Source organism: Trichophyton verrucosum, assembly GCF_000151505.1.
Source record: "Trichophyton verrucosum HKI 0517 chromosome Unknown contig00897_1.f1.exp, whole genome shotgun sequence".
Lineage (NCBI taxonomy): Eukaryota > Fungi > Ascomycota > Eurotiomycetes > Onygenales > Arthrodermataceae > Trichophyton > Trichophyton verrucosum.
Genome location: NW_003315222.1, coordinates 26,399 through 51,569, shown reverse-complemented (window position 1 = coordinate 51,569; position 25,171 = coordinate 26,399). Strand labels below are relative to the sequence as shown.

At 49.4% G+C, this 25,171-nt stretch overlaps 10 protein-coding genes across 10 annotated transcripts; 2 read left to right on the top strand and 8 right to left on the bottom strand.

The window, feature by feature from the left end:
- Positions 1–25: 25 nt before the first annotated feature.
- Positions 26–1,868, bottom strand: TRV_07128 (zinc carboxypeptidase, putative; the record flags this gene model as incomplete). The annotated part of the gene is made up of 2 exons (XM_003018814.1): positions 26–1,366; positions 1,419–1,868. The coding sequence occupies 2 exons, from the start codon at positions 1,866–1,868 to the stop codon at positions 26–28; spliced, it is 1,791 nt and encodes a 596-aa protein (XP_003018860.1).
- A 53-nt stretch (positions 1,869–1,921) lies between these two features.
- TRV_07127 (uncharacterized protein) lies at positions 1,922–3,227 on the bottom strand (the record flags this gene model as incomplete). Its single annotated transcript, XM_003018813.1, has 3 exons — positions 1,922–2,084; positions 2,167–3,160; positions 3,212–3,227. 3 exons carry the CDS (start codon positions 3,225–3,227, stop codon positions 1,922–1,924), a joined length of 1,173 nt encoding a protein of 390 aa, XP_003018859.1.
- A 1,038-nt stretch (positions 3,228–4,265) lies between these two features.
- Positions 4,266–5,481, bottom strand: TRV_07126 (uncharacterized protein; the record flags this gene model as incomplete). Its single annotated transcript, XM_003018812.1, has 3 exons — positions 4,266–4,555; positions 4,608–4,866; positions 4,918–5,481. The coding sequence occupies 3 exons, from the start codon at positions 5,479–5,481 to the stop codon at positions 4,266–4,268; spliced, it is 1,113 nt and encodes a 370-aa protein (XP_003018858.1).
- A 1,067-nt stretch (positions 5,482–6,548) lies between these two features.
- Positions 6,549–10,298, bottom strand: TRV_07125 (guanyl-nucleotide exchange factor, putative; the record flags this gene model as incomplete). The annotated part of the gene is made up of 1 exon (XM_003018811.1): positions 6,549–10,298. One exon carries the CDS (start codon positions 10,296–10,298, stop codon positions 6,549–6,551), a length of 3,750 nt encoding a protein of 1,249 aa, XP_003018857.1.
- Positions 10,299–11,786: 1,488 nt separating this feature from the next.
- On the bottom strand, positions 11,787–12,923 carry TRV_07124 (uncharacterized protein; the record flags this gene model as incomplete). Its single annotated transcript, XM_003018810.1, has 3 exons — positions 11,787–12,678; positions 12,729–12,774; positions 12,797–12,923. 3 exons carry the CDS (start codon positions 12,921–12,923, stop codon positions 11,787–11,789), a joined length of 1,065 nt encoding a protein of 354 aa, XP_003018856.1.
- Positions 12,924–13,342: 419 nt separating this feature from the next.
- Positions 13,343–14,350, bottom strand: TRV_07123 (uncharacterized protein; the record flags this gene model as incomplete). The annotated part of the gene is made up of 1 exon (XM_003018809.1): positions 13,343–14,350. The coding sequence occupies one exon, from the start codon at positions 14,348–14,350 to the stop codon at positions 13,343–13,345; it is 1,008 nt and encodes a 335-aa protein (XP_003018855.1).
- A 2,146-nt stretch (positions 14,351–16,496) lies between these two features.
- On the top strand, positions 16,497–17,705 carry TRV_07122 (ZIP metal ion transporter, putative; the record flags this gene model as incomplete). Its single annotated transcript, XM_003018808.1, has 1 exon — positions 16,497–17,705. One exon carries the CDS (start codon positions 16,497–16,499, stop codon positions 17,703–17,705), a length of 1,209 nt encoding a protein of 402 aa, XP_003018854.1.
- A 184-nt stretch (positions 17,706–17,889) lies between these two features.
- Positions 17,890–19,113, bottom strand: TRV_07121 (uncharacterized protein; the record flags this gene model as incomplete). The annotated part of the gene is made up of 1 exon (XM_003018807.1): positions 17,890–19,113. The coding sequence occupies one exon, from the start codon at positions 19,111–19,113 to the stop codon at positions 17,890–17,892; it is 1,224 nt and encodes a 407-aa protein (XP_003018853.1).
- A 1,557-nt stretch (positions 19,114–20,670) lies between these two features.
- TRV_07120 (uncharacterized protein) lies at positions 20,671–21,968 on the bottom strand (the record flags this gene model as incomplete). Its single annotated transcript, XM_003018806.1, has 2 exons — positions 20,671–21,308; positions 21,362–21,968. 2 exons carry the CDS (start codon positions 21,966–21,968, stop codon positions 20,671–20,673), a joined length of 1,245 nt encoding a protein of 414 aa, XP_003018852.1.
- A 671-nt stretch (positions 21,969–22,639) lies between these two features.
- On the top strand, positions 22,640–24,468 carry TRV_07119 (uncharacterized protein; the record flags this gene model as incomplete). Its single annotated transcript, XM_003018805.1, has 2 exons — positions 22,640–23,220; positions 23,274–24,468. The coding sequence occupies 2 exons, from the start codon at positions 22,640–22,642 to the stop codon at positions 24,466–24,468; spliced, it is 1,776 nt and encodes a 591-aa protein (XP_003018851.1).
- Between the last annotated feature and the right edge of the window lie 703 nt (positions 24,469–25,171).

The following is a 25,171-nucleotide window of genomic DNA, read 5'->3' as shown; positions in this document are numbered from 1 at the left end:
ATTATAGTCGCCAGTAGTCCTCAGTCTAAGACTGTAAATCATCTGCCTGTGCGCGGAAGACAGTAGAGTCTTGCTCATCTTTGTCGTCCTCGCCATCTTCAAGGTCATTATCATAGTCCTGTGGCTCCTCTGATGCGCGTAGCCCGTCTATATCTTCTTCTAGGACGTGTGGGCTGACCAAAAATTTCCCCATGGCTACCATAGCGCGGTAGATCTCCTTTCCGGTGGGAACGATGTGTTCTCTCGGTAGTAGGAATCCATAACTCCCCCTATCTCTTAGCTTAATCTGGTACGAAAAGCGGACGTCTAGGTCGTGAAAGAACCAATCCAGGGCGCTTCCCGCGGTTCTCTCAAGCGCGGACGAAGTGACTGGTTCATCTGCATCTTTATCACCTGTGCAAGACGCCACGATGCCTCTGCATGCAGCTTTGACGTCATAGTTTTCTCGCGAAGACTTGCGGATGGCCTTTGCTAGGCCGGCGCCTAGTTCTTCAAGATTTTCTAGGTTGGCGGGTAGATGGGCGCATGAGTGGCCATACGGATAAAGGATCTGCTGTGAATAGGAGTGCAGATCCACGAACGCAACAAAGTGGACGTTATTCACTGTTACTTCGTTGCGGGCCCAGCTGGCGATCTCGCGCGCTTCGACAGCCTCGAATGGTTGATCGCCTGCATAACTCTCTGAACAAGGGTTGCTGCGGGTTGCATTGCCGTCCCATTCATAACCCCAGGAATGGTCTAGGTCGATTCCAGGACAGAAAGAGAGGGAGGTCTGCTGTCGGTTCTTTCGCCACAGACGGTCTGTAGAGAAGGTATATGCATAGCCGTCTGGGTTGACAGTGGGAATAAAAACGTAGTCGAACTGTTCTAAGAGCTTCGTGATCGATTTGGACTTTCCATAGCCTGTTATAAAGGAGTATGCGATGTATGAGACCGTGGAGACGCTGATCCATTCTCGAGCATGGGTACCACCAGATATGACGATAGTCCTTCGTCTGGGCGCCTGCTGTGCGTTATTTGTCGGGTGTACGCCGACACGAAGAGCAGGAATATCACGTCCTTCGGCTGTTGTGCCCACGCTGATCAAGGTAGTGTGGGAGGAGAACATGGACACGAGTAGGCGCATCCACGGGAGAAGGACAGATAGCGGCTGGTAGTCCTGGAAGAAGATGTTCTTGGCCTCATGAGGTTTCGATTTCGAGGTGCTGGCTGATGGAGAGAAACGGCGGGTCGTAGGACCCTGCTGTGAGGGCGGAGCTGAGCCGGCCTTTGGGTACGATTCGTAGATGGTCTGCGCCAGGTCGCGGATCAGAGGGACGTGAGAGGTTTGTAGGGACGGAGGCAGCAGCCCAAGCAGCGATGGGATCTATAGCCGTCAGTATCAGGATATCATTTCACCCGCATATAGCAAAACATACCACGTCCCTGGAGAGCCGTATGTCAACCCAGTCGTCATGGCTGCCCCAGACATCAAGGAACAGAATATTCGACGCTTCAACTAGTGCCTTGACTTCCTCCTGGTTCTTAATCGTAAATCTAAGGACTACATCCTCTCCGTACCTCGCCTGGAGCGTTGCTGGTGCCCTCGAGACGGTCTTTGCCCGGTTTCTAGGCCGCGACTCGCAGCCCTCGCTGCGCTGCGGCAAGCCCCAGACAGACTCAACGAGCGAGTCCCGCAGTCTCGTCCATGCAGACGGCGTCCGCAGCGTCTCCTGCCTTACATCTAGCGCTGGATCTGTGTCTGTGGTGGCACTGCGGCCGGACGAGGAGAATGTATATGCCTGATCTTCGTGCTGTGGGACAGCCGAGACCAGCGGCAGCGAGGATGCGAGCGTCAGAAACAGGCTAAGGCGGACGGAGAAGTGCATCTTGCCATCGAGAGATCAACGTGGTCAGGCTAATTGAAGGAGTCTTTGGTATGTTATTTCATTTCTGAGCTGCGACTTTTGAGGATGTTTAGCCGTGGGAAGTTGGCCATGACTTCATCGGCCTCAAGAACTGGGTAGAAAGATGGATAAATACGAGCAAGTAACAAAAGAAAATCCGACGCCACAGCTTCAGCCACAGCGAGCGCCGTTGAACAACTACATAAGAAGGACATACAAACGACATGGGCCTCTGGTTATTGAAATACATCAACGAGACGGAGCGGGACTCTCGCCTTACATGAATATGGCTGGATAGTAGCTGGGATCTCTCTGGTACATGAACGCAAGCAAGTCGCCGGCGTCTTCGCGGCCGTACAGCCTCCAGGCCGTCACGAACTTCCTCAGCCAGGTCTTGCGTCTCATGGCCAGGCGGACAATGCGAGCGTTTCTCTCTGTCTGGAAGAGCCGGGCAGTGGCATCAAGCTTCTTGCGGAGGGCCTTCAGCGTGAAGTAGTCGAGCAGGCCTTCTTCCTCCAGCAGAAAAAGCAACAGGATCTGGTAGATGAACCGGGATGTGAGGCCGATTTGGCCCTCTTCGGCCCTCTTCTTCAGCTTCGGACAGATAATGATTGAGCACGAGGGGGGGTGCCGTCTCTTGTCCATGTCTTCGCCGTCCTGGAGATACATCAGGCCCCGGATGAGCGTCCGTCGGATCTGGCTGAGCTCCTGGAAGGGCGTCCCGATATCACACGCAGGACAGTCGCATACGAAACCCAGAGACGCATGGCGCTCCTGTGGCGGGTGAAAGGTGACTCTGGCGTCGTAGCTGAGAGTGAGCTCCTCGCCAGCAGTGATGTCCCGGATTGCATAGGTGGAAATGGCCTCCTTTCCGTTGAAGGGGGCTTTGCAGTTGGCAATGCACGAGTGATTGAATCTCGGCTGCAGGATGAACATGCCGCAGACTGGGTTTTCGCCGGGTCTGGCTGTCATAATTCTGGAGACGGTCATGTTGTTGTCAATGAAGGCATGGGTCATGCTAGGATATCTCGCGGAGCCGTTGTCACGCAGGCACAAGAACTGCTGCTTATCCTCTGGCTTCAGCTTCTGGAATGCTGCGAGGACGGCCAGCTCAGTGGTTCTGTGCGTAGATGACTTGACCATAAAAAGGGGCTTCTCGCTCAGGACCAGGTCTCCCTTCTTGATGTCTCTCTTCGCGAAAATACCCCATCCTTTTCCAGGAGAAGGCTTCAGCTCAAAAGGCGCGTTTTCGGGGATCTTGAGCTTCGTGTAGGCTAGAGAGGTCAGCTACATATAAGATCCAGTCAAGCTCTCAAGAAACTCACGGTGTGGTGCAGGCATTTTTGCTACTGTTATGGTCCGGACCTGGCTGTGAAAGATGGTGAATGACCATAAAAACAAGTCCAGCTGGAGAATTTATACAGTAGTGTAGCGAGGAGGAACACAAGATACCAACAAGGACGCGCTAGCAGGTGTCTTAGGAGAGCTTCACATCCTGACTAACAAAGAGAGTGAACCTCACTTGATAATGCTATATAGCTCTTAGCTTATCATCCAGCGAGGAACATGCTAACATTCCTATACCCTGATGGTGGCTATTAAGCATGATAATTTATATATGGGTATATCCTAACCCCAATATCTTACCAGTCTGATCTATATATGAACATATTTTTGCGTGTTATGTTGATATAATTTCAGGCTGATAAGAGGACATACTGATGGCAGATTTATTTCTAGCCTCAGAGACTTGATACACCCGGGATTTTACTGGCTATAACTAAGTTGGTAGTAATAGCAGTGCTTCTCACAAGGCAAAATCCATATCAATCGCCGCTAATACATGTATAAAGAAACGCGAGGAGTAACTCTCATCTATAATAGAGCCTTATATTATTTGGAAATCTTCATCTATATCACCTAACTTGCATAGTTGATTCTCTCGCTAATATAGGACTCTGTAATGGTGACATACATAATATATAGTAGCCTATTTTCCTTCACATAATCAACAAATAAACTAGAGTAATATTTCTTTGACGCTACAGAGGGATATTACACAATAACATGCGGATATAACATATCCCTCGTGGTTGTAGGTTGTATTATCCACAGGCGTATTCCGACTGTATCTTATATGAATGCCAAGATATAAATAAAATGCGAAGAACCTTAATTGAATTAAGCTCGTCCAATGAGAATTCATAAAACTAAAAATAGACAAACTTGGATATAATTATATAAGCATTACGCCTGAGATTTATGCATGTCATGTGATAGTCCTGGTGTGTCACGCTCATATGACCCAAATATTTGCGCTTACCCTCAAGAAGTACTCCGTATCATTTATTTCAACGTCTATTGCATATTATTTCCCCATTAACACTGAAAAGCTGTCCCGGACTTAGAGGCCATGTTCTTCCCACCGCCAGCAAAACCTGTACCCTCCGACGATATTTCCACCAGACCGGGTCGTATCTTTTCTTTCTCTTTCTTCCCGTCCTTGCTCCCTTTCTTGCTTGTCAAGTCGGCCTCACATACATAGCAAAACACCTTTCCTATACGGTCTACCTCAGATGGGTCTGTAGAGTGTGGGTCTGCGCCTCTGTCCGCAGTCATGAATTGGTTGACGCAGCGTTTGCAAATAACATGTCCACAAGGCTTGGCGACTGCGAATGATGTTAGCCATTGTATTAAGACGTAGTAAGTTAGAATACTTACGCATAGCCTTGAGTCCGTTGCTGAGGGCCTTCTTGCAGCTTGGACATATGCGGACCATATCACCTGTTTTCTCGTTCTTTTCCTCTGTAAAATGAACAGTCACCAACCCCTTTAGAGAGTATCCATGTTTATTCTCCGGTGTTGATGCAGGGCATATCGGGTTCAGCTTTGTGGACTTCACATCATCTCCGTTCTCAGCAACAGACGGTGTTAATGACGGTACCCAGAATGAGGGAAGTTGAGATTTCGATGACTCTGCCTAATACCCCCGTTAGCATGCTTGAAGGTGTGGCATAGACATGAGACATACCTTCTCCCGTTCAATTTTTTTCATCATCTTCTCTCGTTCCTCCATTGCTATCTTTCGCATCTCTTCTTCATCCAGTTCAAAGCCCTCCTTACGTCTCTTCTTTATCTCCAGACTACCCGGAGAACCATCACCATTCTTCTCAGCCTTTTCATTCTCCTCCTTCCTCTCTTCTAGTTCTCTTTTCCTTTTCATCTTCCTCTCTTCAAGGCCCATACTCACCATCTCAAACTCCTTCAGTTCTCGATCTCGCGCTTCAGCAGCTAATCGTTCTTGATCCTCATCACGTTCTTGTTGAGCAATCTCCCGTTCCTTTTCTAGACGCTTTATTTCCTTCCGCTGTGCAAGGAGGTCGTTGACTGCGCATTCTCGGCAGAAAAGATCGCCATTAGTGGCGCAGGCGACAACTGGCTGACGAGCTGGAAGAAGACAAAGTCTACATGAAGAGAATGGTAGGAAGGATTCGCGGGATAACCGAGTGCTTTGGGATCCCCAGGTCGAGCGTAGAAGGGACCGTTCGTAGGACGTGAAATGAGGCAGCGAGGTGTTGCGTTTTGAATGAGCCATGATGGTAGCCAATTGGGTATATAGACCGGGCAGTTATGTTGTACCTTTTGTATATAGATCAATTACTCCTAAACAGACAAATATCCGAGCTAGGAGCTAGAAAGGTGCTCTTCCTGATCTTTTTTCAGCTTGTGAAATGAAATCAAAAATGTCGCGAAGTTGCAGCTGCAATCGATAAGACTGCTGACTAAGCCAGTGTTTGGCAACAACCAATTGTATAATTCAGTTTATGACAATAATTCTACTGGCTGGTATTAAAACCTTTTAATTGATGATTCGGTCAGGTATGGGATTAGTCAGCTATTTTCGTCTCTCCAACGGAGTAATTTGGTCAAGGGTCTGTTGTTTAACAAGCTTTTATTGATCAATTTACAGAGCTGCAAAACGAATGCTAATACCATTTCTATACGTAACCAGGCAAAGAGAAAGAAATAGAAGGGCGGGTGAAAAAAAAAAAAAAAGAAAAAGAAAAGAAAAGAAAAAGAAAAAGAAAACCAGAGCAATGTATAAGGTCAAAACAATAAACAGTAAGGTATCCCACCATCCATCCATCCGCCCATCCATCCTTTACCACCAGAATAGGGAAAAAAGAGAAAAGAAATGGGTGAGCAGAGAACGTGAGGCATCTTACATACGCATGTCCAGCATATATCATGTACGTAGACACAAAAGGAGAATAATAGTAAAAAAACAGATGTAGAAGGAAAAAGTGGGCAAAGTTGTACGACACGCTTGCCGGTCAAGGGGAAAAGAGTAATCGAAGGGAGTGGTAGAAAGGGGAAACGAGTTTTAGCGAACAGTGTGCGCGACATGTGTAGGGAAAGAACAGAACAAACGGAACAGAACAGAAGAAGGAAACGGTTTTTTATGTATTCCACAATGATGAAAAAAGCCGGGTATTTTGTTTCGTTATGCCATCCATCCATCCATCATACGTTTCTTTCAGAAGTAGAAAAAAAAAAAAGTGGAGAAGAAAGGGAAAGGAAAAGTAATGAAAGAGAAGGAATGAAAGATGCAAGGAATGGTTCAAGACGAACATGAGAGAGAGCACAGAGGAATGTATGTATTCAAGCTACAACAAGCTTTGAATCATCATGGGTGACTTGGTGTTCACTAGTGTTGCCAGAGCCGGAGCCCGGGGTATGCGACACGTCACTTATTGCTGGAGAACAACGGGATGGAACCGTCGGAGCACCTGTATCTGTGGACTTGGAGGTAAGAGCAGATGCGATGCTAGTTGACCTAGCTATCTGTGTACCTGTCTGATCTGCACTTTCCGGTCCAATGGTTGAGACAATCGAAGACGCAAAAACCGAATCTGTGCCATCATCACCACCAACAGTTGAACTGTCTGGTTGGCCTTGGGCTGCCTGGAGCTGCTGATTGGACTGCGGCTTACGTTGTTTTAGCCTCTGCTCAGGTGAAAGGATCTGCCATTCAGAACCGAATGTGATGATAGACGCTTTTTTGCCGTGAACGGTAAAGCTGGGAGATTTGCGTGGGAGGGTTCCGGGCTCATCGGAGGTAGCTGCAGGTGTAGATGGAGTTCCTGGATTATTGCCGTTGCCAGTGCTAGCACTGACCGAAGCAGAGTGAGTGGAAGATTGGGCAGAATTGGAAGAGTCACGATCTCGGCCCTTTCGGCTGGTACGATGAAGAGGAACATTGTGGTGAGCTTCTCGAAGAGTACGCTGGAAGCTGCGTCGAACTTTGGAACGCTCAGAAGATGGTGGAGGGGAGGGCTGAACAGCATCCTTGTTTGTGGAATTGGTGGATATAGGTGTGATAGGTTCCTGCATGCCAGGAGAGTTCGGTGGGCTTGACAGGGAGACGGTATCCAAAGCAAGAATCCCTGTTTCGCGGAGGAAACGTTGCTCCTCGTCGTCATCATCTGTAACACTTGGCCGTGGAGTGACTGTGTTTGATGTGCTGTCAGTGTCTGTGATCGGCGTTGTCACAGAGTTGGGATTAGGAGTAGAAACGTTCGTCTGTTTAGATGCGATGGTGGACGACATCGAGTGTCGATTGCTCTCTGCAGAAATAGATGCGGCTTCGGATCCGACTGGCCCATTTCCGTTTCGCGCAGAAGCAGTTGATATCGATACTCTCTCGCTATCTTTTTCGCCCGATAATGTGCTATTTTCTCCAACGTCTCCGGCACCGTCCATCATTTGACCAAGGGCAAGGCCAACCTCCTTTTTCCAGCCTACTGCGCCAACACGGCCCTCTTCTTCCGCCAGGTCTCTAGCCAAAATTCCCCGATGACACTTCAAGCGTTCCAGGTCAAGTCGAGCCCACTTTACTTTAGCAGACATCCGACCCGCTGCAAGGATGACCTGTCCCCGTGTCCGTGGATGAATGGGCGTAAGATGTTGCAGGTGTCTCGCGTTCCTCAGTAGCATATCAACCTGACGTTGTGCAACAAATAATTTCTCGTTCGATTCCTTGATGTGTACTGCTATCTGCGCACGGCGAGCAGCATGCGCTTCCTGTGTATACTGCGGATCTGCATTTGATTGCTTTGCCTTTTCCGAACCTCTCATGCGAATGCCACTGGTGCGGTATGTAGCAGCGTAGTTGATCAAATTCACCCACTCCGCCATTTCCGCGTCTGAGTTGGCCAGAAAAACCTCTTCAAACCCCCCATGACGCACAAGAAGGAAGCCATGCTTGTGCCGTTTGTAACTTGAGTCAAGCAGTGCGACGGCTTCGGCAGTAGACATAATTGTATCAGGTTTGAATGCCGTAAGTGGCGGTGTGAATGTCACTGCTGGGGGCCGGCTGTCCTGCTTACATTTTGCATCATACTGTGAAATCAGAGACTTCACCCATTGAATGTCACGGAATAAATAAAGCTGTGAGCCAGTAAGCACAGCACCCCATTCCTGCCAGGGCGACAAAGCCTTTTTCTTTTTCGCGTCCTTGCGCCAGAGTAGACCGACTTTGACAACACGAATATCGACTAGGCCAGGTTGAGATTCTGCTGGGTTCGCTATAGTCGATTCAGTCATAAATGCATCTGGTCGAGAGCGAGCAGAGACAATCTGAAGTTTGCAAGGATTATCGAAGGTGTTATTTAGTTGTGCTATAGAAGGAGGGGAGGGCAGATGTGTGTTTGTCGCCGGAGTTGAGGAGTAGATGTCTTCGAGTTCCATGACATTCTTCAAATTAGGCCGTAAAGAGGACACCCTGCCTTCAAGAATGAGCGCATACGGGTCAATTGGATCCTTAGATGACTTCATCAGATGGTCTGTGCTTGCCATCTTCGTCATGAGGTTGCTTCGGGCTTTGGGTGATGAGAGACGAGAACTTAGATTGATTTCATCCTCAACATGAATGAAGGGGGTATAGCAGATATTATCGTAAAAGCACTCAAGCACTTCTTCGGCCACTCCCTCACCACGAGTATTCTTAACGTAGTCCGCACGCTGCATTTTCCGCTTGTTGTTCTTGTTGAACACATCCGTGTGCAAAATGAGCAGTGAAAAGGCAATGAAATATGCTTGATCGGTGGACTCAAAAATTCCCGGGTTACATTCATGGTAGCGATTGGCGAAAGATTGAATCATGCGATCAATATGTTGCGTTTCACGGGGTAATTCAGCTTCCATAAGCAGCTTGCGAATAGCCATGTCCATCGGATCACCAAAGAAGGAGAAACTACGCATATACTTGCGTAGAGCCACCGAGTAGAATTTTTCTGCCGATTGAGACAAGATGCTTGCGATGGCACCACGATGAACGCTTGATTCCAGGCGGGAGAGGTAAGTTGCGGAAGTATCAGTTGGAGAACGGGGTGGATATGAAGATAATTCGCGAGCTAGGGAAAACGAGTTTGGTTTAGACGCCGTAGGAGTCATTGGACTGGGCCCAGCTCCAGGAGTGGAAGCGGTGGGGGTTCCTGACCTAGGTGTCATGGTGAGGTCATGCTGGCTGTGTTTAAGACGGGAGTGGATATTGAAAAGATCACTGAAAGATTTCCGTGGAGCACTGATTGCCGGTGGAGTGACATCCGGTGTTAAACTGACATCAGTGTCATCCTGAATCTGGTGCAGAAAACCTAGGGTGGAAGATCTGGCACGGCGTTTGGCACGGTCAGTGGCAGATGGAGAAACAGACGACTTCGATCGGCCTGAGGTAGCAGAGTCCTTGCGGAAAAGTGGAGGTCTAGGAGATCCGGCGGTTGATGCTGGGCGGCCAGAAGATGAATGTGAAGGTGACGGCAGGTTCGAATCGCTGTATAATTCAGCAGATTTGCTCGATTGAGTCTGGCGATGGTACGCCTGGCCATCTGTGGGAGGCAATTTAATGGGTACGGGAAAAAGAGAAGCTCTGCTTTTCTTTAGACGGGGGAACCGGAATATAGATGACGAGGCAGAAATAGGTTCTTTCTTCGACGGTTGGCCAAAATACATGGATCTGTCACCAGAGCTTGCGTCAGAACGAGAAGATTCAGATAGACGAGCGTTGGAGAGGCCAGACTGTGAGTCTGCATGTGCATGAGCCCGGTGTCCGCTACGGAGAGAGGTGGTGGACAGTCTTCCAGCCTCTTCGAAGCAGATGTGAGAGTGCCTTGCGTTGGAGGAGGCCGGAGGTGTCGAGTTAGCACTACGGTCCTTCTTGGGTCTTCCAGTGAGTCCCGGGCTCGAGCTTCGAGAAGCAATTTCCGCATCAGAGACTAGGTTGTGTGATGACCGTGAAAAGTGTAGCTGGCTGTGTGGTTGAATTGGTGGCAGACCCTTTACTGGCTGTTCCAGATTGGGATTCGTCGGCGAGGTAGTGATAATTGTCGGTGCTAGAATCCCGTCAGTAAACATTGTCAACCGCTCTCCTCCCGTCTCTTTCCCTTTATCTATCTATCTATCCCAGGTGTCTGTAAGCCAAATTGATACATGGGAAAACCTACGAGGAATCAGCTTTGGCACTGGCGGTGGTTCCGAGTTCTGGTAGCTGGACGACAATTGGGGGTCGGAAGCGTGCCGGAATCTCATCAGACTAAACCGGTTTCTCTTGGTCGCTGGACGAGACAGGGCAGGATCTTTACCATCCTTCTCCCAAGCCGAATCAAGTCTGCTTCCATTGTTGCAATCGTGAGCCAACAATGAACGTTCTCCGGTCACGGTCTGGGTCTCTGATAGTCGGGGCAGCGGGGAGCGAGGGCGTGATCGAATCGAGTGCTCGCTTTGACGAGGCGGCAGTTCCACCTCCGAGTGCGCGGGCGACACATGCTTCTTTGCAGTGTCTTTGGAGCCGCCCCGGAGAGGCCACGGCATCCTGATAGCGGTCACCGTCTCCGTGGCGGTCGTCGTAGAAGCGGTGGTTATCGTGGTGGTGTTGGATCTCCTCCACATCGCACACTGTCATGTCATGTCATGGTCAAGAGGGAGGAGGAAGCCCTATCTGGCAGGCCCAAGACCAGGTCGTACTGCGTGCAGCGTGATAGAGGAGATGTGATAAGTGTCGAGATAGGTGATGTCCTTTTTTTTGTTATTTTCGTTCTCCCTGAAAGGAGGCGTGTTTCGCTGGCTGAAGCTGAAGTCCCCCTGTGGAGGGCAAGGGAGCCAGGGCGAGAGATGGGGCTAGTGCGTCAGCCTTGGAAGGTTATTTACCACGCGAACAGCAGTCGAGGACCAACCGAGTGAGTGCGTCGTCGACTCCGGCTACTCTGCGAGGTGCCCGTTCTCGCTCTCTTCCGTCTGTTCACGAGTCCGTCAACCTGGCTGGCGATGAAGCGTGAGGTTGAAGTTGGCTCAAAGTTGAAGTTGAGGTTGAGCGTCGAAAGCCCAGGCTGAGCAGATTAGGTAAGCCGGGCAGAAAAATTTTTAGAGAGAGAGAGAAGGACGCCAAGGCCAGTGTTATTCGTCCTTGTCCGTGGCCGTCAACATCCATCAACAGACGTCGAGATGTTGGCGTTGGCTTCCAGCGCGAGGGCGAGGGCGCATAGCGACAGCAGTAAGAGCCGTGGGAGAGGAGAAAAGAGGAGACGGGACTAGGGATACTACCATGATGGCGGGTTGCAGCGTCCGGCTATTAATAGCGCTGATTACAGAGGGTCGCTGCATACATTATACAGGGTTCTTTATAGGCTGCTTAGGCGTTGGCCGTCGACTATTGGCCCGGACGGCTCTTGGTATGCATCTCCTTGCACCGTTTCTCCTCACCGCGGGCTTCTAGATGCCTGCATGGAACGTAGTCTATGATGTAAGAGGACCAGAATGTTGCCGGTTTAATCGGTTGCTGCCTTTATTCCGAGCTACATGAGCTATTCCGGATAACTACTCAATATCTAGTTAAAATTCCCCTTATTATCCCAAACAATTATTGCACCCTAGCAAGTTCTCTCGCTTTGCCCAAACCACTGTCAAAAAGTCAGAAACGAACTCGCCTCCCTCTAGAAGGAGTCCGAGAAAAGCAGAATCCATGGCAACGTCCTTCAACACAGTTGTCATGTGCCGTGTCACAAGTTGCCGTAGGGGGTCAATCTGTTTAGAACCTCCTCGCGTGTTGTCCTCGTTGTAGACAAATTGGATGGGCTTGACAAGGTCTCCGATTCTTCTGGGAAAGAGGGTGAAAGCTTTTAGTGTCGTATAGAGCTTGAACAGCACCAGCTCTTTTAGCGCCTCGATGCAATATTTGTCTGCTATAACATAAAGTCTAGCATGGCCAAGAAAAACAGGAGTAAAGTCCTGGTCATGCGTGACATTGGAGAAGGGTTTGAACTGCTCAGTGAACTGGGCGCATTTCTCCGGGAGCATGTATCTTTGATCCTCTGTTATATCCGAACTAGGTTCCAAGCTTTGCTTTGGGCGTGAAGTAAAAGAGCCCTTTTCCTTTCCTTTTCTCTTGGTTTTTGGGGCAGAAGGAATTGATACTGGCGACATCAAAGGTGATTCCAAAGCATGTGCCAACTTCTCAGACTGACTGTCATCTTCCACCGGAACAGCTTCCTTCGCGGGATTACTATCCCAGCCACAGCTAGGTGGGGAATAGTTGTCTAAACAACAAAATTCGCAGAACCGAACAAAGGTATCCTCATCCACATCAGGCCATACTACCGTTCTAGAATGTGCCTCTAGCATATTGCCGTTTACCAGCCCATGGAGCGCGGATGATTGCTTTGCAATCGCTTCGGAATTCACAACGAAAGGAACCTTTTCAGGTCCAATGAGGAAGGTAAAAAGTTCCGAGCGGATGAGTCTATATAGCGTTAGGAGCTTTATTATTGGCGTAACTAAGGCAATTCTTACCTGCCAAATGGTTTATTCATGGTAACAATGCATAGGACATCAACTCCTAGGTACAGCAGAGAGAATACCAGTTGTTAGGTCGATGTATATAGAAGCGGGAGAAAACCAGCCTTTATACCCCATCTCATCGAACATAGAAGCTGAAAAGAAACAAGCAGGAGAGTTAGAAATATGTTCTTTCTCACGTAGAGGCATTGATTAGTACTTCCGAGACAGCGTATGCACGAAAATATGAGAGCGGATGATTGCATTGCTATCTTTTACAAACGAAAATATCAACCTGCATTGGTTGAAAATATATTATTTTGGACAAGCAGCCCACATAATGTTTTATCATGCTATACACGAGTAGATATGGCCTTAGAGATAAAGCGGCCATGTGCATTTTAACTACGATTCTCAGAAAGAATGATATCTAATCGTAAATCTGTATGATTGCCTGCTGAGAATGACATGCTATCTTCCGAAAATGAGCTGCATCAAAGGATATGGACCTGAGGACGAAGAAACAGTAGGAATTAGGGGAACATCGCAGTCTAGTGATATATTATGTGAAATAGTGCGAAGAAAGGAAAGCACGTAATTCTATACAAGCCTGAATATCACAAAACGCTTCACCGGGGCGGTAGATTCTTCCTATCATTTGCCTTCTTGAATTCGCGAACGGTGATATCGCACTTCACCTCCTGACAGAGCACACCACGTCTGTAAGGAAGTAGCTTGCTAGCAAACTCAAGACCACTAGCACGCTCAATGGCTTCCAGCGGCACCTCGAAATCCTGCAAGCGTTTCTCGTTTGGAATTCTGGCGTTAGGGAGCACGAATGCTCCCAAACTAACTTTGCCGTACTCTCCATTCCCGTCTTCGGCGAAAATAACCTTGTAGAAATGCGTGGGCACAGCAACATTGGGAGGATTGCCAATCACTTCATAGCTAACTTTCCACTTCCCATCAGCGGGATCACGCTTGGGTAGGTAGAGTGGGCCAGTAACAATGCGGACAGATGGGTATTTTTGCGTCAATCTGCGGCAGAAATCCTCAAAGTGAGCCCAGTAGTCGCGGTTGAAACCCTCTCCGACCTGGGGACACATGTTTGCCAACGAAAATGTGGCATCCATTGCTTCCTGGCTCCATTTTGCGTCTGCAGCGGGTACTTGGTGCCCTCTATCATATCCTGAGCGGTAGTAATCGCTCAGCCGTGCGCGGAAAGCGGCTGGGATGGACTCTTCTTCGTAGAACTGGCTGTGAGATCGGTCTCCGTCACGCTGAGCCACGGATTCAGGAGTTATATGCTCAACGACCCAGGCTGGATTACGGGTCCGACGGTCGAATCCGGCTGTTAAGGAAGGTCTATCGATCACATCGGAAATTGGTCCAGGGAAACCATATTGGAATAGTCCGCTAGGGTCGACTGGGTAGCGAGAGGTTGGGAGAGCTGGGGGAGGGACACGGGCAGCGGCGGTGACAGGAGAGGTTGCTGAAGGTGGAGAGGGTCCCCGAGCAGCTGGCAGAGGTTCATGAGGCTGGCGACGAGACGAGCTGGAGGAGTAGAGCAGAGCAGTGACACCAGCGCCTGTAGCTACACCAGCGGCTGCGATGATAGCGAAAGTGGCTTTCGACATCTTCAATGCGGGTATGGATGGCACTTAGTACAACTGAATTGATTCTAATAAGTGTGTATAGGGTGGTAAAGAACGAATATAAACCCTCCCTCCTTCGTCGTCCTCCTTATCGTCCTCCGTGTCGTCGTGACCTGACCTGCTGATTGAAAGAAAAGAAGAGTGCACGGGCCAATTTTTGATAGTTAATCGGGCCGAGTATTTTACCGAAGTTTATTTAAATAAAGTTCCGTCCAATCACAAATGGACAGTTACACCAACGACTGGTTGACAGCAGAGAACTATTTTTAGTATTTATTGTCCAATGAGGACTATCCATCTTAGTATATGGTGAATATCTACTAAACCATTATCTTTAATCTCTATGCCTGAGCTTTACATTCCAGGCAGATAAAAGTTAGCATATCATTTAGACTTTTACTATCTATGGGACAAATGTATAAAGGAGAAAGTGGAAGCTTGATTCAAGAATATCCACTCCATAGGTTAATTCGATGCAGGATACCCTGGTAGTAACAAGAAAGGGCCAGTTATGAATTGATTAGCTTGGGATTTTCATCTAGAGAACTCACAGAAACATGTACTCTTCCGCGCCTTTTTTTCAATTATAAGCTTCCCTTCTGTAGCTACACTGACGTACTCCGTACGGAGTAGTCAATGTATAAATCCTCGAATATACCTCGAAACGCGAAGGATGCATTTCAAATCACAACTGAACAGTTTCAAATAGAACACCCACGGTTGCAAAAAGCGCATCCGGAATAAACATCTCCGAAAAAGCTTCCCCGTAAAGGTGATTAAACTGCCGGACCTGCAATCGAGCTACTACTTAAGTGGCTGAGTCAGCCCCAAGGCCACTATCTGATTGTCAACAAAAAGGGATGGAAGGCGCGTCCCTGAAGCCTTGAATTAATCAGCCGAAATATGGGGCTCTTTCCGTGAAGGGAACCTTATTCTGGATCCCGGCGGGAATTCCATATCACATGACATTGTCCTGTTGCCCGGTCGCCCAAGGTTTCCTGCAAGTGCGCAACTCCGCCCGGTGCTGAGACGGACAGAGTGAATATTATATATTTGAACAGTGTAATATTGAAATCTCGTTCAACTCTGTGCGCCCTGTAGAAAGGCACATCAAGCGGGAGCTTGCCTGAAGAATATGGAGTAGGTTAGCCAAGCGTACCCCTGCCCGTATTATTATGTCATACGGTCTCCCTTTTCGTGTGCTGGAGAAGCCGCCCCATCCCGCGGAAGATCATGTCTAAGACTCCACGGTCGGCTGGGTTGTCGGAAACCACCAGCGGATATTGAACAGCTCCCCGAGTTGTTTCTTCAGCGAGCACTTGAAGTGATGAAATGTCTTCCACAGAGTACTTCCTGCTGTCTCTTTATGTTACTCCGGCGGCCTGCAGGGCGGATCGGACAGATCGGACGACGTGCTTATTAATCCGCCTTATGCACCACGTGATAAGCTTTATTCCTGACGCAGGGACCTTGGGGGTGACGCTAGTCCGCTTTAGGAAGCCTCGATGCATTTCCCGTCGCTTACAAAACGCGCGGTTGAAATAAGAGAAAAAGCTGGTCTAAGCTCGCTTAATAAATGTCTCCGTTTATTAATCCTCGACGTCTGCCTTGTTACTGCTGGCCTTCTTCTCCCTCCCTCGCTGTCATGCCTCAGCTGTGCTGTTGACCTACAGCTGGACCAGCACTTTCCACCCCGTTGACGTTTCTGAAGCCGCGGTGGCGTATGGGTTGAGCGGGGTGAGGAAATTGATACATTCGATACGGAGCCTGGATCAGGAGGTTTCGCCTCTCTGCCAGCAGGATGTTGTCAGAAAATGATGCCCGGGGTTGGATAATGAGCTGTATCAGCGGCATTGGTATGTCGAATCTAGTATTGTTAACATGCATCCTACTGATGATTGGATATCACAGCGTGTGCCATCGGATCCGGCCTCATCTGCGTGGACGTTATTGCGCAGTATCTTGGCAAGAAGGACTTTAGAATAGCGGAGAGTGATGTTTTCCTCTCATCGTCGCTGAGCTTGAGTGGAGGCGTGGTCGTACGTATGCCTAATACTGCGGACAGGGTTGGATAAAACTGGGAGACACGAGGGCCAACTGATATCAGCTTTTTACCGCCTTGTATAGTATGCTGCCTACCTCGAAGGGCTACCTGACTCAAGCCGGATATTCCCCACAGCTAGCGGCATACACCCTCATAGCGCTCTTCTTCTCTGGTATCATCGTTATAAATATCTTTTCCACCTTGCTGCACCGATGGATGCCCTCCCATGTTGTCAGTTGCGGGCATTCGCATTCACGTCCTCATAAAGCTGAAGACATCGAGCAAGCAGCGGAGACGGCGAATAATGCGCACCCTGAAACCACAGAGACCACTCCCCTCCTACCACATAGTCATGGCGATGCTAGGACTAGTGGCCCCGCCGCTCCTCATCAGCAGCATAACGGTGCATTGCCCCAGCCGGACATGGGGACACTGCACAAGCCGTCAGTTACAGCACAACTCTCGGAGCAGATAAACCGTATAATGGGGGGTTCTTCCAAGCCTTCATGTGCAAACGGCAAATGCTTTGGCGTCTCTCAAGCTTGCGGACTCGAGTGTAGGAAGCTCAGGGTACAGGTCGAATCTGGAGAGATCACCGACGTTACCGACGTTACCCAGCCCGCAGGTAATGACAGAGATGTCGCTCCTCAGTCAACCACTGCCGAAGAGGCTAACACTGGCCATCACACCGAACATACCGCCCTCGGTACATCGTCTAGCACTTCAACCACCGCTTATGCCCCTTCGCCTCCTTCCGAACAACCCTCAGCACATCATCACCACGTCCCGCAGAATGCCTTCTTATCCATCGGTCTCCAAACCTCTCTCGCCATAGCCTTCCACAAACTTCCAGAAGGATTCATCACGTACGCGACGAATCACACTAACCCCACCCTCGGCTGGTCAGTTTTCGTCGCAATATCCATTCACAATATTACAGAGGGATTCGCCATGTCTTTACCTCTCTACCTAGCACTCAAGTCACGGCTCAAAGCTATCATTTGGTCCAGTCTGCTAGGTGGTATCAGCCAGCCTGCAGGGGCTGGAATAGCTGCCCTCTGGATTTGGGGTTCATCTGGGACCGGCCGGCCTATAAACGATGAACACCCTGATGGGCCTTCTGCGGCTGTGTATGGGTGTATGTTTGCCATCACAGCTGGTGTTATGACGAACGTAGGCCTGCAGCTTTTTGCAGAAAGCATGATGCTCTCCCACAGAAGAGGGTTGTGCATAGGTTTTGCCTTTGCAGGCATGGGTATTATTGGTCTCAGTTTTGCATTGACTGCTAAATAAACCGTGTCAAAATTTGTTTCGATATGGTCCTCCTTCCGTCCTGGCTGGGCCAGAATTATGCCGCTTTGTGTTGATTTGACGCCATGCTGAGCGTTCTCCCAAAAGTAAATAGATCCTTACCCATCCATTTCCATCAGCAGTATATACATATCCAATAAAGGAGAACGAAGTATGACGAAATTTATTATCCGCTGCTCTCCTTCTGCCTCTCTCTTTCCCTCTTTCGAGCCAGATATCTCTCCTTTGCACTCATCACCTCTTCCTTCGATTTCTGGCTCTTATTCTTCTCAGCCAGTTCACGTAGTCGAGCTTCCTCCTCCTTCTCTTTTCGTAGTCTCTCCTCAAGCTGTTCAGTGATCATCTCTGTCTGTCGGGCTCGTTGCATTTCCCGCGCAGCTCGAATACCACCGCGGTCATATCCAGGACCAGGGGGCCTTGCACCTGCATTGACGCGGGAACTGCTGGCTGCTGCGGCCACCGGTTTAAGTTTCGATACAACGTTCAATCCCGCAGTAAGCAACTGCCGTTTATCAACCACTTCTCCTTCGTCATTGACGGCGATTTTTGCCCCCTTGGCATTAAGCTCCTCTGCAATCTGTGTTGCGGTCTTCTCCTGCTCCACTTCGTCATTCTCCACCGTTGCTTTGTTCTTCGCTGCTTCCTCTGCAGATCTAACGGCTTCTTCATGTCTCTGCTCATCCCGCTTAAGCACATCCCTGTAAAATCCAACCATTCCAATACCCTTCTTCCTCTTCTCCGCTTCTTCCTTTTCCTTCTCAGCCTCCTCTGCCTCTATCCTCTTCACTTCTTCTTGCTGTGCCTTGTAAGCAGCAGTCACAAACTTTTCTTTATCAGCAAATTCATCTCCCTCAGCCTCTCGTTCGCGAGCGAGCAGCTTATCCCTTGCCCGTAGCTGGTCTCGTTTCCGTGTGTCGGCACTCTTAAGAAGAGCAGTCATATATTTCGGTCCCTGCGATGCTGTATTGCCATTCGGATTGGAGATTTTGGACTTTGACCGGGCATGTAAAGAGTCGTATACTCCATCGTAGTCATATATTGATGGATCGAGGGACTCGGCTTCGTTTGCGTGCTTCTTGCTGGTATGAAGAGCGGAAAGATTGGTGTATTCACGTTTGGATGACACATCTCCGAGCTTCGACGATGTCGTCTTCTTTTTCAACGGAGCTTCATCCATCGTTCGCGAAGGGTTTGATTCTGGGAAAGGCGACAAACCGCCTAACGTTGTGATCTCGACGCCGCTTGACTCGCCATCATTTTGGCCTTCGTCTTCGGAATCTGGGTCATCCCACAAGCTTTTTCGTTTCTGGCCGGCGAATACAGAGCTGGATGAATTTTTTGTATTTGCCTTGGACAAATTAAGACCGTAATTGAGCTTTGGCGGTGCCATCTGAAATGCTGTAAATTTGTTATTGGCAACTTGCAGAATTATTGAAGCTGCAATATGTCGCAGAACCGAAGCTTCCAAGGTTCACTTTGAAGATGTTCCACGTGATATAGAGCCGCATTATATTATGTAATAACTACCTTGGAGTGTCAACTTTGGCCGATTTTAATGTCAACAAGCCACCGCGAAATGAACATCTTTGAGGTGTTGATAGGACAGGGAGAATATCTATCACTTGGAATACTGTGAGAACAACGGATGTAATATGTCATACTATTTCACGATTCTGTCGTCGGCAGACGTACCGCTCTTCAGCCAGGCATTCGGGACTTCGAAAGGGGGCGCGGATGGCATTGCTCGATTCCGATATGCCGATAACGAGAGATATATGAACCAGTTCATTATACATGCAAGCCTGGACATAGTTGAAGAGGTCCAATGGACTAATGGCGCTATGTAGGTCCTCGCCTTGTCATCTAGACCGTTTTAACTACGTATGCTGGCTCTAATGCTCGACTAGGTATCTCAAACATATTGACACCTACCCGCCAGCTTCAGCATATATCTCTGCGTTTCTCACAGGAACAGGGGTTCGGTTTCTTCTCCTACATCAACCCCCACCTTCGACCTCTCAACCTGGTGCAGGGGGATCCGCTAGTGGTAGTGGTGGCGGTTTATCTGCTTCTGGCTTCCTCTCAGGGGCCTCGGGCTCGTCGCGAAGTTCGTCATCGTCGATAGCGCATAACCCTACCTCTCCACAGACGGAAGATGCGATTCGGCAGTTTATGAATGAAGTTTATGAAAATTGGGTTAAAGCAGCCATGAGTCCATTTTATCGGCGCGGCATGGAGATTACGAGCCCAGTGTTCCGTTCCAGAGTAATGGCTGCAGGAAAGAAGTGGTTATAAAGCTGGGTGTCAAGGAAACACTGCATAAATAATCATGGGCAGAGTAGGTGTGGTTTCTGCCTGCAGGGATCTTGAGCGAAGCTCAGTTCAGCCTCCGCCCGTAATCCATGATACGATGCCACTGAGCAGCAATCCCGACATAGATGTTCGAACTGCTGTGCACCAGAGCCAAGTGAAATGCCTTTTACTGGCTCCAATGGCACATCTACTATTGGGCTTTGAACAGATGACCAAACGAAACCCTGATCCAGCATTTAAAGTCAAGAGACTACAACGCTGATTTTAGTGCATCAACTCTATGTGTACCAAGTGGGAGCATGCAAGAAACTGTTGAACAATTCATTTCTGCATAGTCTTACGAGCCTTTGGATAGAGTAATTGAATAGATTCAGGGTGCTCCAACTAATTAGTGTGGTTCAACTTTCCTAGGAGCATGATGACATCCCGAAAGTAATTAAAAAGAGCGTCCATCCGGGAAGCGAGCAATTAAAAACGTAATCCAGAACCAAACCCATGACCCAAGCGCCATAACCCAACGCCATTGAGTGCCATGAAATAGTAAGTAGGAAAAAACTAGCGTAAATGACGGGGAAATAAAGGAAGATGGAGTGGGTATTATACTAGCACCCGGAGATACTGTGATCTCGGTCTCTCAGGATACCATCATCTGTGGCGCCATCTTCTTCACCAGGAGGTTCTTGAAGTTATCGACGGCATGAACAAGGTCATCTATACGTGATGTAGCACCAAGTAAGCCACCTTCCATCTTCACACTATTGCAAGCACCGAGGTGAAGAGTGTGATCGAGTGCTACTGCACCATCTTCCAGTAGCAAGCAGTCGAACCCTTTATCACAGCCTTCTCTCAAAGTGCTCGCTACGGCTCCGTCAGTTGTCATACCGACAACGACAAGGTTCTTGATACCTTTGTTACGCAACAAAAGTTCAAAGTCCGTGTGCGCAAAGGCACCACGACCTGGTTTATCGACAACAGGTTCTCCCTCCAGTGGGTAGAGGTCTGGGACGATATCATGGCCCGGCTCACCGCGGATGAGAAAGCGTCCTAGTGGACCTGTGGACCCGATCCCCGTGGCTGTGGGGTTGTTGTGGGAGCGGAAGTTCTCTCGAGTAGAGAGGGTAGACAAATCCGGCCGATGCCCTTCGCGGGTATGATAAACTGGGAAGCCAGCTGCACGGAACGCGTCTAGCAGCCGTCTGATTTTAGGAATTAGAGCCATTGCAGGAGTGACATCATAGCCTTGATATGCCATGTACCCTTCTTGCGAGCATACTATATACGGTTAATGTCAGGCCGGATGATCAAGACTAGCGAAGAGTTCTTACCATCCCGCTGCATGTCCACGACTACCAGAGCCGTGGTGAAGGGGGTAAAAGTAGCATCATGAGGCCAGTCGTATGGTACAGCAGTAACCTGCCCCTTTTTGACACGGTGGTGAGGCGTCTGTCGTGGTTTATCCACTATGGCTCCATGGTTATGAGACGGATTCAACACAGTAAGCGTCCAGATGCCCGGGTTGCCAGCCGCCACTAGCATGAACGGGCAGTCCATCAACCTCGACGTGCGTTTCCGCTTACGAGTCTCCTCTGTCAACCCATTTCGGGGCCTGTACTGCCCTCCGCGATCGCATCTCAGCCAAACCTTCGCGGTCCGCCCTGGCTTCTTCTCGGTGGGCGTGCTCGATGACTTGACCACAACATTGTACCCGTGAGCCTTCGCGTGAGCATGTACCGATGCAATCAACGACGCCTTATCAGGATACGTGCCCTCAGGCGGCGGGACGAGGTCGTCTACTGGGGATAGATCGGGGATATCTTGCAGGTCGCTTGGTGCATCGAGATTCAGGTCTGTAGGGTCCGCCATGCTCACCGCATGGCCAGGTGCAGCGGACTGCCCTTCTTTCCAGAAGTTAGCACCATTGCGAGAAAGCATGTGTAGAGATGTGCCGGGGATGGCAGAGATGGAGCCGGCAGAGATGGGATATAGCCAAGGGTCGCTGTGCGTGGAGGTACGGCGGAAAGTTGTGGTGGTGCCAGATGTATGCCGGAGCCTGTGGTGTGGACCAAGTAGAAGCAGGCGCAGCCAGGGGAGAAACTCACCTATACGACAAGATGAGAAGCTCGCTGGGACGTCTCTTTGGGCCTCTGTTAGAATGCTCTATGCAGGTTGCTTTCGTCTCCTTCACTTCCTCGTCTTCACTTCGTCGTCGTCGTCTTTTTCTACTTCGTAGATGGACTTTTCACGCATCCAGCAAGAGACGGTCACGTGAAGATTACTCAGATCTCGAAGCGAACTGACGACGATGCAGCAAACGAATGGAAAAGGCATCACAGAAAGACTGGTACTGGTTGACGGCCTATGAATAGTAGCCTGGCTGATGCTTAGATCAGTGGGACATTGAGGCTATAGGCTGGGCTGACGGATGAGTTTGACGGTGGCTCATAGACAGCTATATCCCCAGCAGCCCGAAAAACAGCCAATTCTTATAGATCCGAGCACTTGCATAGCATTTGAACAAAGATGGCCGGGACTTATGTCGAGATGTAACAAGCCCAGGACCTGACTGTTCACCGATACTAGCTAATATACCACCTAGTGACAGGATGACTACTTCTTCTGTACCATCAAGTTCGTATGACGGGGAGGCCCCGTCGATGATACCCATCATGGAGATTGCTGCCTCCGCCACAGATATTGAAGGCGACGGCGACGGTGGCGAGAATGCCAGCATAATCGACTTTTTAAAGCCCCTGATCCTTGATGATAGCACGGTATACGACCTTGCATACCGATTCTCAAAGACTTTCAAGGACGTTGCGGCAAATTCTCTGGAGCAGTTCTTCCCTACAGCCGTGACTCGTCTCCCCACCGGCCAAGAGACTGGTCACTATCTGGCTGCATATGTTGGCTTGTCCTATCTTCGGGTGGCCTTTATTGATTTGCTAGGCCCTTCTGTACCAGCAGCCAGGGTCCATAGTAACGATGGTGTAGCTTCACCTCGTGTACGGCGGACGCTGGAGAAGGCGTGGCCGATCGAGGAGCGTTTGAAGAAGGATATTGCTAAAGATCTCTTCGCATGGATTGGTGATCGAGTTGCTGAGGTTGTAGCCGACAGCCTTGAGCCGCAAGGGAGCAGTTCTCCGCCATCGGTAGACATGGGCATTTCATTTTGTTTCCCGATAAAGTATGCTCAGCAGATGCATCGCTCCTGATTTCGCCGCAGCTAACATTTACTAGGCAAGGGAACCTTAACGAAGCAATACTGATGCCCACTGGTAAGGGATTCGCTATAAATTCGGATCTTAACCTTCGCGAGGCGTTACTGGATGGATATGAGCGCCATATACGCCGCGCCAACCGCGAGTCTTCTGCAGACGCTAAGCGGCTACGGCGCACTCTGCCAACTCTGAGGGTGGTAGCTATTACCAACGATACGGTTGGGACGCTGGCGTCTCTTGCATACTCGGTACCATCGCTCCCCAACAGTAAGGCAGTAATGGGCCTCATTGTCGGCTCAGGATGCAACGCCACAATTTTAATGAACATGGACGCGCTCAACGAGAAGAAGACTCGTCCGGTTAGAGCTAACCAGCCTGACGCTTCTGAGGTCCTTGTTAGCACAGAATGGACTCTCCGTGACTCCTCTCGCCCCTTACTGGAACTTAGTATTGCCTCAGACTGGGACAATACACTTACCATGGGAAGCAGTCGACCTGGTTTTCAGCCCCTAGAGTATATGGTCGGTGGCCGATACATAGGCGAATTAGTCCGTATCATTGCCCATGATTATTTCAAAACAGTTTGCGGGATACCAGATGAAGCACTTCCTGTGGCAATAGTCGAGCCCTACCGGCTTACAACTGATTTACTTTCCTTAACCATTGCCTCTCTCTCTCTGACCAGGAAAGACCTTGCCTCTGAACTTCAAACTAAACTACCTCCTCGTCAGTCAACAGCCGAATGGACATGGACTGAAGAGAATGCTGGGATATTACGCACTATTGCAGCCACAGTGCAGAACCGTTCTGCTGCCATAGTAGCCGCTGCCACCACAGGGCTGCTCGCATGTACGGGGCACATCCATCTAAGTAGCCTTGAAGAGCTAGCCTCCGCTGCCCACACACCTACGAAGGAGGCTACCTCTTTCTTACAACCCAGCGACCTTCGAAGCCCTGAGGAGCTGGTTGTTGGATTTTCGGGTGGTGTGATACAGCATTATCCGATGTACAAACAGCATGTGCAGAGATATATTGATCAGACACTGCTGCGCGGCGGGCCACAGGATGGGGGGAAGAGTATTTTCTTACGGGAGGCTAGTGATGGTGGTATCATTGGAGTGGGTGTTCTGGCCGGAACGACCAAGGGGAGGATCGAGACTATTACAGGAGCAGGCATGAAGTCCGTGGAGCATAAAAATGACCCCCAATCATGAACGGCATTGTTTGACCGGTTTATTAACGTTCGTTCGAATAACTACCAGTTATTACTATTTGGAAACTTTGGATATAAAACTGGATTGTATGTATATAGGTAGCATCCCTGGCGCTTCTTAGATAGCTTGTGTATAGATAATATTATCTTGTACGTGACACTGGTTACTATGCTGCATCGACCCTTCCCCTCTGCTCTTACACTGCTCAACACGCCACTCTATCAAAATAAGCAGCCCTTGTCTTTATGCGTGGTCGTGGCTTCGTGACACCCCCTATTCTCTCCTTCATCCACGTGACGGTTGTCATGGTTTCGCTGAGTCAGCAAGTCATCAACATCAAACAAAACAACGAGCGAGATGAAGAAACGAAGACGACGAAGACGAAGGCGAAGACAGCGAGACGACCAGCGACTTCAACGGCGACACAGTCAGCAGAGGGACGGGTAAGTAGCAGGGTAAGTAGGCTGGTTCCTCTCCGGCCTGTCTGCGTGAACACTCTGTGCGGCACGCTGAGTATCTCGACGATAACACAGCATCTCTTACGTCAACTACACCCTTGGGCGCAAATTAGAGACGGCCGCCACCCAGTCATCCTCAACAGCACGGTGCAAAGGGCGGTAGCGAATATAGGCTATCGCGAAATCGAGAAGAAAGCTCGATACCTGTCTCTGAGACACCTAAACGTCCATAGTCCGGAGGGCGG